At 39.9% G+C, this 20,000-nt stretch overlaps 1 protein-coding gene across 15 annotated transcripts in view; it reads right to left on the bottom strand.

Moving 5' to 3' along the window:
* LOC143018989 (transcriptional adapter 2-beta-like) overlaps positions 1-20,000 on the bottom strand; it is a 167,093-nt gene that overhangs the window by 108,531 nt on the left and 38,562 nt on the right. For 8 of the 15 annotated variants that reach the window (XR_012965798.1, XR_012965799.1, XM_076174688.1 and 5 more), the window contains 6 exons: positions 19,007-19,099; positions 18,231-18,370; positions 15,274-15,396; positions 7,712-7,808; positions 5,506-5,541; positions 4,442-4,497 (listed from right to left, as the gene is read on the bottom strand). Coding sequence is in view for 9 of the 15 variants with exons in the window: in XM_076174688.1 (XP_076030803.1) it covers positions 4,442-4,497; positions 5,506-5,541; positions 7,712-7,808; positions 15,274-15,396; positions 18,231-18,370; positions 19,007-19,099 (545 nt within the window). In the remaining 6 variants the exon portion in view is untranslated. Of the gene's footprint in view, positions 1-4,441; positions 4,529-5,505; positions 5,542-7,711; positions 7,809-15,273; positions 15,397-18,230; positions 18,371-19,006; positions 19,100-20,000 lie in introns of all 15 variants that reach the window. The other 7 variants (XR_012965801.1, XR_012965802.1, XM_076174696.1 and 4 more) reach the window with 3 other exon arrangements.

Here is a 20,000-nt window from a genome sequence, read left to right as displayed (position 1 = left end):
TATAGTACCTATATATAAAGGAGGAAATAAAGAAGAACCTACCAACTATAGACCAGTCTCTCTAACAAGTACAATAGCAAAAATTTGTGAAAGAATTATCAAAAATAGATGGGTAAAATACTTGGAAAAAAACAACGTACTAAATCCAAGGCAATTTGGATTCAGACAAGGACGATCATGCGTCACCAATTTAATATGTTTCTATTCAAGGCTAATAGATATAATACAAGAAAGAGATGGATGGGCTGATTGTGCATTTTTTTACAAAGGATTACAAAGGCAAAGCATGCCGACAGGAGACCTTTTGATCCATATCTAGGTCGGATGAAAAAAAAAAAAAAAAAAAAAAAAAAAAAAAAAAAAAAAAAAAAAAAAAAAAAAAAAAAAAAAAAAAAATCATATTAATAATAAATTAAAACTATAACAATGTAAATAACAATTAAAATACATAAATAAATGCATTGGTATAGTTGAATAACAAACAAACAGGTAAATAGTAAATGATAATAAATTGACATATAACTAATAATAAATGAAAATCAGACAGACAAATTATAACAAAAAAAAAACAAATAATATAACATAAATTATAATCATTACAGCATCTTACTTAGGTATTTATCTAAATGATTCTTAAAGCTTCGAACTGAACTACATTGCACTACCTGTGCAGGAAGTTTATTCCATTCATTAACTACACGGTTGGCAAAGTTGTTTCTACCTACTTCCAAATTGAATCTATTTCCGGACAGTTTGAGACCATTGTTTCTTGTCTGATTCTCATTCAATGTGAAAATTTGGTCACTTTTGATGTTGTCAATTCCCTTTAAAATCTTAAAGACCTGTATCAAGTCACCTCTGAGTCTACGCTTTTTTAGGGAAAACAGATTCATGTGCTTAAGTCGATTTTCGTATGATTTATTTTTGATATTTGGAATCAGTTTTGTGGCTCGCCGTTGTACTTTTTCCAGTCTGTCAATGTCTTTAATGAGATTCGGTGACCATACGGAAACAGCATATTCCAAATGTGGACGAACTAACGATTTATATAGCTTGTTAATGAGTGATGGACTTTTGAAATCAAACGATCGCGCAATCAATCCCAGAATCTTATTTGCTTTCTCAGAGGCTGAAATACACTGCTTGGATGATTTGAGGTCGTTACTGATAATTACGCCGAGATCTTTTTCACTATCCACTTTTGTTAACGAATTTCCAAATAACTTGTAATCGTAATTGCTGTTATTTTTACCTATGTGCATTACCTTGCATTTACTTGTGTTAAATTTCATTAGCCACTTTTCATACCATTGCTGTAATTGATCTAAATCTTCTTGAATATCTAATTGGTTTGAGTGATCATTTGCCACTCCGCACAGTTTTGTATCATCAGCAAATTTGGAAACAGTAGATTTTAGTCCATGGTCTATATCATTTATATATACTATGAATAGAAGTGGCCCAAGAACGGAACCCTGAGGAACTCCACTTGCAACACTTTTCCATCCAGAAGTTTTTCCATTTAAAACAACTCTCTGTTTTCGACCTTTCAACCAATTACTAGTCCAACCTAATAGGCTACCACTTATTCCATGCAAAGCTAATTTAGTAAGTAGTCTTTCGTGTGGGACGGTATCAAAAGCTTTTGCAAAGTCTAGATATATTAAATCTATATTGTTTCTTTTGTCATAATTCGAGATAACTGTGTTGTAGAATTCGAGTAAGTTAGTCACGCAAGAACGTTTCCGTCTAGACCTAAAAAAAGCTTTTGACAAAGTACCACATAAGAAGTTGCTTAAGAAACTAGAATCTGAAGGAGGAATATAAGGTAAATTACTAAATTGGATGGAAGACTTTTTGCAAGAAAGAAAAATCAGAGTAGTGATAAGAAACCAGCACTCAAAATGGAATGAAGTAATAAGCGGTGTCCCGCAGGGAACAGTTCTGGCCCCAATAATGTTTGCTATATATATTAATGATATGGATGAAGGAATTGAAAGCTATATGAGCTTCTTTGCAGACGATGCAAAACTACTGAAAAGAGTGAAAACTGAAGAAGATTGTGAATCACTACAGAGAGATCTAAATAAAGTACAGGAATGGAGTAGGAAGTGGGAGATGGAGTTCAATACAAAAAAGTGTAGTATAATGGAATTTGGAAAAAGCAAAAACAGAATAACAGGATCATATAATCTGGGAGAAGAAGGAATAAAAAAAGTAGAAAATGAGAAGGACCTGGGAGTCATTGTTATGAATAATATGTCACCTGAGAAACATATAAATAAGATTTTTGGAGAAACTTATAATTTAATAAGAACAATCAAAGTGGCATTTACATACCTGGATGAAGAAATGGTGAGGAAAATCCTAATCACCCTGATAAGACCAGGATTGGAATATGCAGCAACGATATGGTCACCAAGTACAAAAAAATGTATAAAAAAACTTGAAAGAATACAAAGAGCAATTACAAAATTGGCACCAACACTCTCAAAACTATCATATGAAGAGAGACTACAAAAACTTGAACTACAGACACTAGAGCAAAGAAGAGAGAGAGGAATTTGATAGCTATTTACAGAATCATGAAAGGCATAGAAATTACTGATAGAGAGAATCTGATAAAATGGGATGACAGAAATACAAGAGGACACGGAAAGAAAATAAAAAAAGACAGCTATAGAAGAGATTTGAAAAAGAACAGCTTTCCTCACAGAGTAATAGACAGTTGGAACAAGTTAGATGAGAAAGTGGTGTGTGCAAAAACAATACATGAATTTTAAAATACAACTAGGTAAATACAAACACCTAAGGCTTTTTCCTCTTGTAAGGGAGGTAGCCAAATATATACAGACGCTCCTCTACTTACATTCATTTGTTTTACGTTTTTTTTATTTTACGTTTGAACCGACTAAAAAAAATGGTAAAAAAAAAAAAATTGAGTGCATTTTTTAATTTAGCGCGCTCTCCGTAGTTCAAACGATACTTACGCATGATGCTGCGTCCATTGTTTACATGGCACAAACGACAGACTGAACGTGCCTTGCCTCCTCCTCCTCCACCATCTCAATTTATGTTGCTTGAATTTAATTTATTTGAAATTAATGTTACAGTAAACTCGTGCTTATCCGAACGCGTTTTAACCGAATAATCGCATTAACCGAACATTTTCTCAATACGGGAGCCATCGCTTCAACCGAACTTATTTGGATCTCAACCGAATATTCAAACACCCCGCCGCCTCTTCCGCCACCCCCGCGAGCTTCACTAAGTGCTCACACGGTGGCAGTACACTCCATGTTTACACCCGATCGTCTGTTTATACTCTATAGAATATGTTTATGAACTATTATAAGCATTTCCATGTGTATGTTAAGTTTACAGGTAAGAATATTGCAGCCGACATTACCGCATAAAACTCCACGGGAACGAAACATACAAAGTAGGATTAACCGAACATTTCGGTTAATCGGACATTTCTAATCCCCCTTGGAGTTCGGATAAGTGGAAGTTTACTGTATTTTACAATGTTATGTGTATAATTAATGATTTAGGGGTGTTTTATAAGATACGGTAATAGAATTTACGGATGTATAGTACAGTATGAACGGTCATACATTACTAGAATGTGCAATAACAACTTACGTTCATTTTCAACTTACGTTTGGCCGTTCGGAACGTAACTAAAACGTAAGTTGAGTAGCGTCTGTATATATATATATATATATATATACAAGGAATCACATCACCGTGATACAAACATGCAAAATAACCACAGGAGAAGGGAAACTTGTATACAGTAAGTACTTTTGTATATTAGTCTGAAGATGTAATATACGAAAGTACTTACTGTCTACAAGTTTCCCTTCTCCTGTGGTTATTTTACATATATATATATATATATATATATATATATATATATATATACACATATATACATATACATACATACATACATATACCAAGGCATTTTCCCCCTTACAAGGGGGGTAGCCAAAAAGAAAAAGGCACAAAATCATTCCCACCCATTCCATCCCTGAACACACTCCACACCCCTCCACCCTCCCTCTCATCTTAGCACCTCCTGAAAAGAAGGCATATACATATACAGTGTATAATATATATTATATACATATGTATAAAAATATGTAATATATATATATATACATTATATATATATATATATATATATATATATATATATACATACATTATATATATATATATACATACATTATATATATATATATAAACATACATATGCACATACATACACACACATATAAATACATATAGAAGTATACAATTTGTGAAGGTTTTGTTTACAATTGCAAACAGATCCACAAGTGTTCAATATCATCCACTACTACACAAAAGCATCTATGTAATGGCCTACTACATCTACATCCACTCCCTGCAGTGTGACTCTAAAGGTACTCACTCTTTTAACCTTGCGGGGTGGTCCACTTGAGTCATTGGAGTCGGAGGCAGGCTGGCCTGCATGAAAGGCAAAGGGGTGAGTACTCGGCTGTGGAAGCAACATAATTAAGGTCAGGTTAGGTCACTCGCAACACTGCCTGAGGGCTTGGGCTGCTGGTGTGCTTCTATTGTACTGTACTCTGCCATGGACTCAAAGCCTCACCACAGGAATAGTTTGGCACCAAAAAATAGGTAAAAAATAGTAACAGAGCTATTTGGGCTTGGCATAGAAATCAAAGACAGCTAATTGCAACAAGCCATCCTAAATTGTACTGTTTTGCCATGAGAATTATTACTGCACTTTGGTAAAAAAAAATTATGAGTGGTGAATCATTAGTCACATGCAATTTTGGTTTTGATACAGGCAGTTCACAAACAATGCAACTGTCTACACTGGCTCAGTACTTTTTGAACATTACAAGACCTATTGTGACAAATTTAAAAGCTCTTGTATTTTGTCATATTAATGAGATACCTAACACCAGAGGCTTGGAAAAGCAGAGCAGTGAGCCAGCAAAGGAGCAGCAGTGGCTCCAGCCTTGGGCAGTCATCAGACAGCTGATCCCTCAGAGCGGAGGTGGTGGTGGGAGGTCCAAACCTTGTGTGTCCACCCCATCCACCTGTCTGCTGTAAAGCACCAGTGGATGGGGTGTGGAGGGTGTTGGGATATTTTTTTCATGTTTCCAGTTAATACTGCCTCAATTACCTTAACTAAGCATAACTTGGTCTAAACATTGCAGGGAATGAATTATTATCTACAGCATTGGAAGCAATTGCAATTCTAATGAAGTCAGGGTAGCTAGATAAAACAAAATAGAACATAAAAATGCAAGGAATGAGAAAAATGTATCAAACAGAAACAAAATTAAGTGAATAGAACTTAAAATAAGTAAATAAATAAAAATAAATATTTATACTAAATTCATTACAATCATGTTAGTAATAATCAACAGGTAAATGTTACAGGCATGCTATGAGTATCTTGATCACTTAATCAAAATAGGAAGACAATATCTAAACACTTACATTTTCTGCTTTGGTAGGTATACTATTAGTCGCAACCTTCAACGAAAGAAGAAGTGATAAGATTTACAATGAGGGTTGATTAATGAGTAATTACTTAACACTACAATGTTTACTGACTCTACCACCAAGGTTTATCATACCTCCTACAAATCAAATCTTTTTAGACCCCTTTATTTTTTAGGTCAACTCTAACATGTATGGTTACCAAAGGGATGAAATTCATGGTTAAAATTGATGAGAAATAAACATGAGCCAAATTGCTACATTAAATAATAAAGAACAGAAGCTAAAAATCAACACTATTGTTACTCTGCACAACATTCTCCACAGAACTGAAAGCACAAGGTTAGCTATGAGTCTAAACTGAGGGAGAGGGAGGCTAGCATAGATGTGCAATTGCGATTCTAGAACATTTTCTATTTTCTTAATCATTTTTCTAGTTATGAAACATTATACATGTACCATACATACATATACTAAAGGTTTTTCCCCCTTATAAGGGAGGTAGCCCAAACACAAAGGCATAAACCACTCCCACTCATTCCATCCCTATCACACTCCACTCCCCTACATCCTTTTTCCTCCCTCTTATCTTGGCACCTCCTGGATGATGGGTCATCCCTAAATCCTGTCCACTGACCTAGGTCAGAAGCAGTGTCACAAGACACAGCACATCCACAGCAAGGCCGCTTCATTAAATCAGCAACCCGCCCTCTCTGTCCCCTCATGCAGAATAGAAGAAGACAGGGAGAAATCTCTTTGGGCTGTGTCAATTTATTTCTCTCACATACTCCCTCACCCCCATCCCCCCACCCACTCCCCCTTATACATCACAGCATCATCCATACACAACCATTCTCCATTCACCCCTATCTTCTGTCCTCTCCTGTCCTTCCTCAACAGACATTCTCCTCTTTTCCAATGCCCCTTTTACCCCATCCATCCATCTCATCCTAAGTTGACCCCTCATGTTCACTCCTAAATCTGCCTTCCACACCTCTTTTACTAGTCTTTCTTCACTCATTCTTTCCATGTGCCCAAACCATCCTAATACTCTTTCATCAATCCTATCTCCCAACTCCCTTTCCACCCCTTTTCTCCTCCTCACCTCCTCATTTCTCACTCTGTCCAGCCTAGTAACCCCTATCATACTTCTCAGGCACCTCATCTCAAACACATTCAAACGCCTTTTCTCTTCCTCTCTTATGTTCCATGTTTCTGCCCTGTACAGTGCTGTCGGCACAATCACTCCTTCATACAATCTCCTCTTAGCCTCCATTCAACCTCCACTCCACCCTTTCCCACTACATTCACACCAGTATCTAAAACTATCCACTTCCTCCAGTCTCTCTCCCTTAATACTCACTTCCAATCTGCTGTCACTTTCTCCCCTTGTACATCTCATCACCTTACTTTTACCCACATTTACATTTAACTTTCTCCCATTGCATACCTTTCCAAATTCCATCACTAACTTCCTTAATTCCTCCTCTGACCCTGCCACAAGTGCACTGTTGGCAGCAAACAACAACTGGCTAACTTCCCACTTTTCTCTACTTTCTTTAACAATCTCCAGTCCCATGCCCATTGCCCTTTCCTTTACCTCCCACACCACCCTGTCAAACTGAACAGCCATGGTGACATGACACAGCCTTCAAGCAGTTCCACCTTTACCCCAAACCACTTTACGCTCTCTCCATTTCCCATTCTAACACAGGCTCTACTACTCTTGTAAAATCTCTTGACTGCCCTAACAACATTCCCTCAATCCCATATATCTGCAAAACCTCCCACAATGCCTTCCTGTCCACCTTATCATAAGCCTTTTCAATGCCCATTAAGGCCCAAAAAATATTCTTACCTTTTCCCAAAGCTTTTTCACACATCTACCTTAAGCTTTTTCACACATCTACACCCAACAATCTAGTCCCTCTGAAACTACTACACTCACATGTCCCATTTTTCCCTTTAAAAAGAGTTGAACCTCTCCAAGAGAGATCTTGGGTCCAGTCCAGAAACAAGTGTCAGGCCCTCAGGACTGCACCTTCTAATAGAATGAGAGGCTTGACATATTTTGTAAATGGGCAGCTATGCTGTCCATCTTGCAGGACCACCACAAGCACACATACATATGCCTCAGTTAATATCAATTGCTATCAATATTATTAATACATTAAAAAAAGAAAAAAAAAAAAGCTAAACTTACCCCCTTTTTCTTGTTTTCCTTTTTCTTATCTCTTCTTGCCCTTGCAATTTCAAACTCTCTACATTCTTCAACATGGCGAATTCCATTACGACGATATCTGTACAGAGAATTGTAAAATATAATTAGCATCAGTTTATGAGGTGTATTCATTTTACTATAGGAAAACCAGATGGAGGTGAAGTGTTGATGAGATTTGAAGATTAGCTTTAAGTGAATAATTCTCTCTAACATTCATCTCACTAGATGGCTACAAGAAGGCTACGACTAGATGTGTTAATCCCACCCTCCATCTTTGGCTAGAGCTATAGAATAGATGGTTCTATAATAAGCAAACATAGATAAATACTACTGGGCGTTTATCCCCTATTGTGTGTGTGTGTGGGGGGGGGGAGCAGAGCATATATCCACTCCACACCCACCCAAAAACCCTTTCACTGCCCCTCCCATCTCAACACCTTCCAATTGTAATAATTTTCACATTTTTAACACTATTCCAATTGGTGATGGTGGACTGGCTGGTGAGGTTAATGTTTGCTGGAGAGAGGGCAGAGTGCTGGAGGACTGGAGGAGTGCCTGTATTGTTCCACTTTACAAGGGAAAAGGGGACAAATGTGAGTGTAGTAGTTTCAGAGAAATTAGCATGTTGTGTAGTTGGGAAGGCTTATGGGAGGATCTTGATTGAGAGGATTAGGAGAGGAAAAGAGGGAGTAATTGGTGAGGAACAGTGTGGATTCAGGACAGGTAGAGGTTGCATAGATCAGATTTTTGTGGTAGGGCAGATATGTGAAAAAGCTATAGGAAAAGGTGAGGATTTTTTTTTTGGCTTTTATGGATCTGGAAAAGGCTTTGACAGGGTAGACAGGAAGGCACTGTGGGAGGTTTTGCAGATATACGGGATAGGAGGAAAGCTTCTAGGTGCTGTCAAGAGTTTTTACGAGAGTAGTGGAGCATGTATCAGGATTAGAAATGGAAAGAGTGAGTGGTTCGAGGTAAAGGTGGAACTTCGTCAGGGATGTGTTATGTCGCCCTGGCTGTTCAACTTATACATGGATGGGGTGGAGCGAGAGGTAAATGCAAGGGTGGTGGGTCAGGGATTGGAGATGTTTAAAGAAAATGGAGAAAAGTAGGAGGTAAGCCAGATGTTGTTTGCGGATGACACTGCGCTTGTAGTAGGATCAGAGGAGGGATTGAGGAAGTTGGTGACAGTTTGGGAGAATGAGTGAAAGAAGAAAGTTGAAGATAAATGTGGGTAAAAGTAAGGTCTAAAAAAAAGGATGTACAGTGATGGTGGACTGGCTGGTGAGGTTATTTAATGTTTGCTAGAAAGGGGGTAGAGTGCCGAAAGACTGGAGGAGTGCCTGTATAGTTCCACTTTACAAGGGAAAAGGGGACAAGTGTGAATGTAGTAGTTTCAGAGGGATTAGCTTGTTAAGTGTAGTTGGGAAGGCTTATGGGAGGATTTTGATTGAGAGGATTAGGAGAGGAACAGAGGGAGTAATTGGTGAGGAACACTGTGGATTTAGGACGGGTGGAGTTTGTATAGATCAGATTTTTGTGGTAAGACAGATATGTGAGGAAGCTATAGGAAAGGGGAAGGATGTTTTTTTTTTTTTTTTTTATGGATCTGGAAAAGGCTTACAACAGGGTAGACAGAAAGGCACTGTGGGAAGTTTTGCGAATATACGGGATAGGAGGAAGGCTTCTAGGAGCTGTCAAGAGTTTTTATGAGAGTAGTAGAGCTTGTGTCAGGATTAGATAATGGAGAGAGTGAGTGGTTTGAGGTAAAGGTGGGACTTCGTCAGGGATGTGTTATGTCACCCTGGCTGTTCAACTTGTACATGGATGGGGTAGTGCGAGAGGTAAATGCAAGGGTGGTGGGTCAGGGATTGGAGATGGTTAAAGAAAATGGAGAAAAGTGGGAGGTGAGCCAGCTGTTGTTTGCAGACAACACTGTGCTTGTGGCAGGATTGGAGGAGGGATTGAGGAAGTTGGTGACAGAGTTTGGGAGTGTGTGTGATAGAAGAAAGCTGAAGATAAATGTGGGTAAAAGTAAGGTGATGAGATGTACAAGGGGTGAAAGTGGCAGCAGACTGGAAGTGAGCATTAAGGGAGAGCGACTTGAGTAAGTGGATAGTTTTAGATACTTGGGTGCAAATGTGGCAGGGAAAGGTGGAGTGAAAGTGGAGGTAGAATGTAGATTGAGAGAAGCGAGTAAATGCCTTGGTGGATTAAAGAGTGTAATGAGGAATAGACATTTGGGAATGGATGCTAAGAGGAGACTGTATGAAGGAGTGATTGTGCCAACAGGACTGTATGGGGCAGAAACATGGAACATAAGAGAAGAAGAGAGAAGGAGTTTGAATATGTTTGAGATGAGGTGTCTGAGAAGTATGATGGGGGTTACTAGGCTGGATAGAGTGAGAAATGAGGAGGTGAGGAGGAGAACAGGGGTGGAAAAGGAGCTGGGAGATAGGGTTGATGAAAGAGCATTAGGATGGTTTGGACACATGGAAAGAATGAGTGAAGAAAGACTAGTAAAAGAGGTGTGGAAGGCAGATGTGGAGGGAGTGAACATGAGGGGACGTCCTAGGATGAGATGGATGGATGGGGTGAAGGGGGCTTTGGGGAAGAGGGGAATGTCTGTTGAGGAAGGACGGGAGAGGATAGAAGACAGGGGTGAATGGAGAATGGTTGTATATGGATAATGTTGTGATGCATGAGGTGGAATGGGTGGGGGGATAGGGGGTGAGATAGTATGTGTGAGCAAAATTTAACGGAGCCCAAAGGGATGTCTCCCCGTCTTCTCCTTTTATGCATGGGGGGACATAGAGGGGGTGGTCGCCGATTTAATGAAGCAGCCTTGCTGTGGATGTGCTGTGTCTTGCGACACTGCTTCTGACCCCAGGGCAGTGGACAAGGTGCAGGGATGACCCGTCATCCAGGAGGTGCTAAGATAAGAGGGAGGGTGGAGGGGTGTGGAGTGTATTCAGGGATGGAATGGGTGGGACTGATTTTATGCCTTTTCCTTTTTGGCTACCCCCCTTGTAAGGGGGAAAAAGCCTTGGTATATGTATGTATGTAAAAGTAAGGTGATGAGATGTACAAGGGGTGAAAGTGGCAGCAGACTGGAAGTGAGCATTAAGGGAGAGCAACTGGTGGAAGTGGATAGTTTTAGATACTTGGGTGCGAATGTGGCAGGAAAGGGTAGAGTGGAGGTGGAGGTAAATTGAGAGAAGTGAGTAAATGCTTTGGGGGATTAAAAAGTGTAATGAGAAATAGACATTTGCGAATAGAGGCTAAGAGGAGATTGTATGAAGGAGTGACTGTGGCAACAGCACTGTATGGGTCAAAAACATGGAACAAAAGAGAAGAAAAGAGAAGGAGTTTGAATGTATTTGAGATGAGGTGTCTGAGAGGTATGATGGGGGTTACTAGGCTGGATAGAGTGAGAAATGAGGAGGTGAGGAGAACAAGGGTGGTAAGGAAGTTGGGAGATAGGGTGGATGAAAGAGTATTGGGATGGTTTGGGAACATGGAAAGAATGAGTGAAGAAAGACTAGTAAAAGAGATATGGAAGGCAGATGTGGTGGAAGTGAACATGAGGGGGTGACCTAGGATGAGATGGATGGATGGGGTGAAAGGGGCTTTGGGGAAGAGGGGAATGTTTGTTGAGGAAGGACGGGAGAGGACAGAAGACAGGGGTGAATGGAGAATGGTTGTATATGGAGGTAGTATGTGCGAGAAAAATTTGACGCAGCCCGAAGGGATTTCTCCCCATCTTCTTTTCTGCATAAGGGGATGGAGAGGGGGGGGGGGGTCACTGATTTAATGAGGCAGCCTTGCTGTGGATGTGCTGTGTCTTGTGACACTGCCTCTGACTCAGGTCGGTGGACAAGATGCAGGGGATGGCCTGTCATCTAGGAGGTGCCAAGATAAGAGAGAGGGTAGAGGGTGGAGGGGAATGGAGTGTATTAGGGATGGAATGGGTGGGAATGGTTTTTATGCATTTTTCTTTTGGGCTACCTCCTTTGTAAGGGGGAAAAATCCTTTGGTATATGTATGTATTCCAATTGTAATTATTTTTCACATTTTTATCACAGTAACCTATAAAAGGGAGACAAAGGTTATTAGCATATACAGTCGACGCCATGGGTATTGGCGCGAAAAATGTGCGCCAATACCCGTGACAAATTATTAAGGACCCCCATTATACACCTAAGAAAACAAACACTGGTATTGGCGCGAAAGCACATGGTAGAGTAGGCGGAGCTTAAGTCCCACGTGCAGACAATAAAGATCTCAGTTGCCTATTGAATAACTCAGTTGCTTTTTGTGATTAGTCGTGACCGCATCAATTGTTTTTTTCCGCTCTGTTTTCTGTTTTTTTGTGGGATTTTTGTAATAATGCCACGAGGCCCAGAGCTCACAAGGGGGAAAATTGCAGCAATAAGCTCACTATATAAGGCAGGAAAGTCTAACAAAGATATATCAATCCAGACCAGAGTATCGTTGTGCAGTGTCCAGAGATGGACAAAGAAATGCAAGACAGCGGGAGGTGATTATCCTCCACTCCAAGTCAAGAGGACTGGACCAGCTAAAAAAGACATCAAAAAGGACTCTGAAGGTTATCCAAAGACAGGTGGAAGCTGAACCAAGGATAACAGCTAAAGAATTGAAAGAAAAAAATCCAAAACTCCTGCAAGATGTGTCTGTTAGGACAATACAACGCCGCCTCAAGGATGATTTGTCTTATGAGCATCAGGCACCACGACACAAACCTCTTCTGACGGAGAAACAGAAACACAATCGTGTGAAATTTTGTAAGAAGTATCTGAATTGGGACAATGAAACGTGGAAGAAGGTTTTGTGGACTGATGAGGCTACATTTAATGTTACTGGGAACCGAGGAGGTAAGGTTAGGCTCCGTCCGGGTGCAGACCCGTACCATCCCAAGTACACACAGGGGACAGTCAAGCATCCTGATAGTGAGAATAAACACCGTGTGAGATCGAAACCTTTATTGGTACGACGTTTCACTTGTTACAGCTTTTTCAAGTACAGACATGGCAAACACTCCGCAATAAAGGTTTCGATCTCACACGGTGTTTATTCTCACAGTCTTGTCGGCGTTTGCCATTGTGTTTCACCCTGATAGTGTCATGGTATGGGGTGCGTTTGGGTACTATGGTGTGGGCAAGCTAGTTATATTACCTAAAAACACAACAGTGAACAAGGAATCATATTTGGAACTGTTGTGTGACCATCTCGAGAGTTGCTTTGATGCCTGTAAGAGTGAGGTGTTCATGCAGGATGGTGCCCCTGCACACACAGCAAAACTAGTCAAAGAATGGCTTGAATTTGTAGGAGTGGATTACATAATAGTAATAGTCCAGATTTCAATCCAATTGAAAATGTGTGGGCACTGATAAAACGAAGACTACGAGGACGTAACACAGCAATTGTGGAAAAGCTTGTGAAGGAGATTAAGGACATTTGGGACAACTTAGAACCCTCAATGCTCCAAAGACTGGCTGAATCTGTTCCTCGACCCCTTGAGAGCTGTCTGAAAAGGAAAGGACTACCCACAAAGTATTAGAGGCTGGTAGGTTCTACATATATGTTAGTATTGCACTTGTTTTAGTGCTACAGATGAAAAAAAAGCATTGCGCCAATACCCGTGGTGCCGACTGTATATACATAGTATTTTTTTCATGAAAGTGGCAGTTGCCGACAAGATTGAGGAGTTAAACACCATATGAGGACGGAGCCTTTATTTGTACAACGTTTCGCTTATTACAGCTTTTTCAAGTACAAGTTGAGATACATATGCTTGAGATTAGATAAGGGGAAAGGAGGGAATGGGGAGAGAATAGAAGAAGGGGGGGAAGGAAGAGGAGGAGGAGAAGGAGGAGAAGGAGGAGAGGAGGAGGAGGAGGAGGAGAGGAGGAGGAGAAGGGGGGGGATTGAACACTGGGAAAGGTTGAGAATACTGGCCCAAACGTCCGTGGGCGAAATGTTCGCAAAGGGTGGTTTAAATATCTAAAATTTTGCTGGCCATGGGTATTAGGGGAATTATGTGGGGCAAGATATTAGACATGTCCCTGTTTTGTTCAATAGTGTTCGTTCCTCGAATGATTGCTGCTTCTAAACACTTCCAGCGAATTTTGTCTGGTTCTCGTATCAGCAGCTCTGCATTCTTCCAGTCCATAAGATGGTTTTCCTTGTTTCTATGTGTCACACATGCATGATGTCACCACTAATGCATGTGTGACACATAGAAACAAGGAAAACCATCTTATGGACTGGATGAATGCAGAGCTGCTGATACGAGAACCAGACAAATCTGCAGGAAGTGTTTAGAAGCAGCAATCATTCAATTAATGAACACTATTGAACAAAACAGGGGCATGTTTAACATCTCGCCCCACATAATTCCCCTAATACCCATGGCCAGCAAAATTTTAAATATTTAAACCACCCTTTGCGAACATTTCGCCCACGGACGATTGGGCCAGCATTCTCAACCTTTCCCAGTGTTCAATCCCCCCCCTTCTCCTCCTCCTCTTCCTTCCCCCACCCTTCTTCTTTTCTCTCCCCGTTCCCTCCTTTCCCCTTATTTAATCTCAAGCATATGTATCTCAACTTGTACTTGAAAAAACTGTAATAAGCGAAACGTCGTACAAATAAAGGCTCCGTCCTCATATGGTGTTTAACTCGTCAATATACATAGTAACTTACATGGTGTGAGAGGTAAATGCATGGGTAGTGGGTCAGGGATTGGAGATGGTTAAAGAAAACGGAAAATAGTGAGAGAGGAGCCAAGATAAGAGGGGGGGGGAGATGGGAGTGGAGTATGTGGAGATGGAATGGGTGAGAGTAGTTTTATGCCTTTGTTTTTTGGCTACCTCCCTAGTAAGGGGGAAAAGCCTTTGGTATATGTCTGTATGTATGTAACTTACATGAAGGGAGTGAGTGGAGGATGGGGGAGTGAGGGAGTGTGTGGAAGATATTTTGACTCAGCCTGAAGGGATTTCTCGACTTCTCTTTTTCTACACAAGGGGATGGGGGGGGGGGGTGGCTAATAATTTTACAACTTCCAATTGCAATTATTTTCACATTTCTATCACAGTAACCTACAAAATGAAGACAAGGGTCACTGCCATATACAGTAACTTGCATGGAAGGGAGTGGGTGGGGATGGGGGTGAGGAGGTACGTATGAATATTTTGACAGAGCCTGAAGGGATTTCTCCCCATCTTTTCTTTTTCTGCATGAGGGGACAGAGGGGGGATCGCTGATTAAATGAAGCAGACTTTATGTGGACGTGCTGTGTCCTGTTTTGCTGCATTGCTTGTGACCCAAGGCAGTGGGCAAGATGCAGGGATGACCAGTCATCCAGAAGGAGCCATGAAAAGAGGGAGGGAGGAGTGGTGAATGGGAGCAGCGTATGTGGGGATGAAATGGGTGGGAATGGATTTATGCCTTTGGCTACCTCCCTTGTAAGGGGGAAAAAGCCCTTGGTATATATATGACTGTATATAACTTACAAGACAGATCCTTACCTTGTTAGTTCCCTTATTCTAACTTTCAGTTCCCTTTCTCTTGCAAGTGAACTGATGAGGTTTTGGTGTTCACTGGCTGTCTGGAACTGACTAATAATGCGAAGCTTTTCTTCTAAAACATCTCTGAAAAATAATCATTCAAACTGTTACCTCATGTCTCTCTTACAGGTAACTGGCAACAGCCACTACACCCATATATTACTAAAGGAGGAGATATTGCATCTAGAGCCACACATTTCTGTGATGGTACTGTCTTTGAGTTGGATGGTGATCTGAATGCAGTCATATTAGTCAAGTTCTTGCTTTTTTTTGAGAGGAATATTTTTGTGGGGCTAATGCTTAGAGGAGTTTCAAGGAGAAGGGCATTTAGTGGTCAGCCTTGGAGTGCTTGTTCCGTGATATCGGTGTGAATTTAATTTTGTTAACCACTTTAGTATGACTCAAATTCTTGTGCAGCATCAGCTGCCATATGTACAATGCATCACTCTATTCACATTATAAAATATAAAGTCACTCCTGTATTACCCATTTTCTTTTACTGAGTAATAACAAACACACAAAATGTGATCAAACCAGTTCACAGAATCTGAAGGTAACTCATTTATGTGAGGCGGCAGACAATTTCTTTCCAATGCAAGGCAGCGGACAATTTTTTTCGCTCCAACGTGAAGAGACAACAAAGAGGCCTCTCAGCCAAGTACGGGACAGCGAGAGCAGACCACTAGGCCCATATATCAGAGCGTCCCCAGGACACACTAAACAAACTCGAGTGGACACGACAAGAACAGGGTCAAAGGTCATCTACAATGGTCTTCACATCAAATCCCCTCTTGTTGGCAACCTTCAAGAGTGCCACCTTTCTCCCTGTTTTCCCATTTTCCTATTGGACACTCCTTCGGGGGGAATTCCCTTTTCAGTACCCCTTTTGCCATTTATAACTTCGCTAGGAAAGTCTGGCAATCCTCTGAAAGTTTCTTCGGGGCTGGCCGGCAGCTGTTGTATCAGATTAGATTAGGCTAGGCAAAGAATAAAGAACAAAAACCAAAACATCTAAACACCTTTCACTCCAACCTGCCACGCAACGCCAACATTTACAACTTCAACTAAAAAAAAAATATATATATATATACAGATGCTCCTCAACTTACGTTTTAGTTACGTTCCAAACGGCCGAATGTAACGTGAAAATGAACATAAGTTGTTACTGTACGTTCCAGTAATGTATGACCGTTCATACTGTACTATACATCCATAAATTCTATTACTGTATCTTATAAAACACCCCTAAATCATTAATTATAAACATAACATTGTAAAATAATAACATTAATTTCAAATAAATTAAATTCAAGCAACATAAAGTGAGATGGTGGAGGAGAAGGAGGAGGAGGAGGAGGAGGCAAGGCACGTTCAGTCTGTTGTTTGTGCCATGTAAACAATAGATGCAGCGTCATGCGTAAGTATCATTTGAATGTCTCGCACCACGGAGAGCGCGCTAAACTAAAAAATTCACTTTTTTTTTTTACATTTTTTTTTTACAGTCAGTTCAAACGTAAAATGAATGAGCGTAAGTAGAGGAGCGTCTGTATATATATATATATATAAATTCAGGATGCCAGTGCTGGCATCCTAGTGTACGCAATCACACCTCATTATGCCTACGAGGTCTGTTAAATAAATATGAGAACTGCTTGAATTGTGCAGCTCCAGTTGGTTCCAGGGGAATCCGCTTGGCGTCGCTAGGTTCGCAGGTATCTTTGTGTATTAGCTACGCAGTTTTTAGTGAAGTGGGATTTTTTCGTTTGGCGGATTTCAGAATGAATGACATGGAGCAGCAACGACTTGCTGTGAAATTTTGTGTTAAACTTGGAAAATCTGCGACTGAAACTTTTGCTATGCTTAAGATGGCTTACAGTGATGTTGCTATGAAGTGTACGGTATGTTTCAAGTGGCATGAGCATTTTAAGGATGGTCGACAGTCCATTGAAGATGAGCATCCTGGATGTCCTTCCATGTCAACCGACGACCCACACGTTGACAAAATCAGCACCCTGGTGCGGGCAATTTGACATCTGACTGTCAGGGAGCTTGCTGAAGAGTAAGGGATATCAATTGGATCTTGTCACAAGATTTTGACAAAAAGATTGAAGATGCTGCAAAATTTGTGCCATGTCTGATGACAGATGAACAAAAAGCCCATTGTGTCCAGGTTTGTCAAGAACTGCTTATCGTTCAGAAGATGAAAACTTCTTGTCCAGGATCATAACAGGTGATGAATCATGGGTTTATGGTTTTGACATTGAAACGAAGGTCCAATCATCACAGTGGTTGAGTGAAACATCCCCCAGACCCAAAAAAGCTGGCCAAGTTTGATCCAAGGTCAAGGTGATGCTGACAGTTTTCTTCGATGCTAAGGGTGTTGTTCACCATGAGTACCTCACCGAAGGCTCCACAGTGAACCAGACTTACTAAAGTTCTGAAATGTCTGAGGGATGACATCTGTCACAAAAGGCTAGAAATGTGGTGGGGTGGCAACTGGTTTTTCCATCACGACAACACTCCAGCCCGTTCAGCCCTCAAAACTCGTGAGTTTTTGGCCAAACACTCGATCACTTGCTCCTTGCGATTTTTTCTTGTTCCCAAACTCAAAAGACCCTTGAAAGGAAGAAGATTTGAGACAATTCCCGAGATTAAGGCAAATGTGACAAAGGAGCTGAAGGACATCACAAAAGAAACATACCAGGACTGTTTCAACAACTGGAAACACTGTTGGGATAAGTGCGTGCATTGGGGAGGAGAGTACTTTGAAGGGGACCCAAATCTGTAACTTTAAATAAAGTACATTTTGCTTTATGATATCAGTCCGCATATTTTTTTTAACAGACCTTGTATGTAGGAATCATCGTACCAAAGTGGTTAAGGGCCAGTGATTTAATGGGAGGAAGGCAACAACTCACCTTTCGTCTCTGCCTTTCTTCTTTTGAGGCACCTGCGATTTTTCTTTTTCCTTAGAATAAAATTTCTGAACCACCTGAAAGTCTCGTACTACTCTCTTTCTTCTTGCTCTTTCTCTCAATCTTCTCATATACATATCTACCTGTAACAACAAATAACTTAATAAGAATCATTAACAGAAAAATCTGTCTATACACCAAAAGGCTTCTTCCCCTTTATAAGGGAGGTAGCCAACCAAGGCATGCACCCACTATCCACCCAACACACACCCATTTGTACCCCTTTTCAAAATCTCTTGGCATGTAATGGATGAAGGGCCTTCCCTGCCTACTGCCCGAGTCAGATGCAATGCAGCAAAACACACCACATCTAGCAGGGCCTGACAGCCTCAGCAAGTTTACCCCCACTGCTTCATTTACAAGGTGACCCTCCCATTGTCCATACATGAATAAACAGAGAAGACAAGGAGAAATCACTTTGGGCCACAAAAATTCACAACCATTCTCCATTCACTGCTTTCTCTTTCCCTTTCCCTTCCCTGTTTAAGATATTCCCCTTTTACCCATGACCACTTCATCACATCCATTCAGCTTTTAAGTTCACAACATCCACCTCTGCCTTCAACACACTTTTTGCTAGCCTTTCTTCATTCTTTCCATATGCCCAAACCACCCCAGCATTCTTTGATTATCCCTATCAGCCAACCCTATCTTTTCTGATATAAAAATTAGTAATATTATTATGAAAATATTGTAACAAGATGGGTTTATTTACTTACCTGTGCAAGTTTTAATGCAATATCTATATCCTCATCATCTGTGGGATGGAGGAACAATGGAGCAACTATACTCTCTGCTTCATTGTCCCATTCCTAAAATAAGAATAAAATTATGAAAAATTTTCATGTACAAGAGAATAATGCTTTGCTGATGTACACTAGACAATCTACCCATGAAAATCCCAATACCATAAGCAAGTGTCACTGTACTACTAGGAACTAATATAGGGAAGGGGAAAGAAAAGGGCAAGAAAGGAAGATTCAGGGATGAGGGTAGGGATATATATATATATATATATATATATATATATATATATATATATATATATATATATATATATATATATATATATATATATATATATATATGCACAAATTTCACAAGTCACACGTGAATCACAAATATGCAGAGTCCACTAGGAAAAGGAAAAACACACGGAGTCCGAGCGCTTTCGTGATATATTCACATTATCAAGGAGTACAGAAAGATGTACTCCTTGATAATGTGAATATATCACGAAAACGCTCGGACTCCGTGTGTTTTTCCTTTTCCTAGTGGACTCTGCATATTTATATTTATATATACATATATACATATATGTATATATATATATATATATATATTATATTATATATATATATATATATATATATATATATATATATATTATATATATATATATAAACATATACATATATGTATATATATATACATATATATGTATGTATATATATGTATGTATATATATGTGTATGTATATGTATATGTATATATATATATATATATATATATATATATATATATATATTTGTATATATATATTAGTGTATCCAGGAAGAATATTTTCTTGTTGACAGACGAGATTAAATGATATTGCTGTTTCTGCATTATTTATCTTTTTGTTAAGAATTTCAATTTCTCTTGCTAATTTACGGTGTTGGACTGATAGTTTGCTGAGTAGCTGTCCGTATGAGGTTGCAACGTTTCGGTCTT

This window comes from Oratosquilla oratoria, chromosome 36 (genome assembly GCF_046742065.1).
Source record: "Oratosquilla oratoria isolate Oo_2021 chromosome 36, ASM4674206v1, whole genome shotgun sequence".
Taxonomy (NCBI): Eukaryota; Metazoa; Arthropoda; class Malacostraca; order Stomatopoda; family Squillidae; genus Oratosquilla; species Oratosquilla oratoria.
This window is presented reverse-complemented; position numbering and strand designations above follow the sequence as displayed.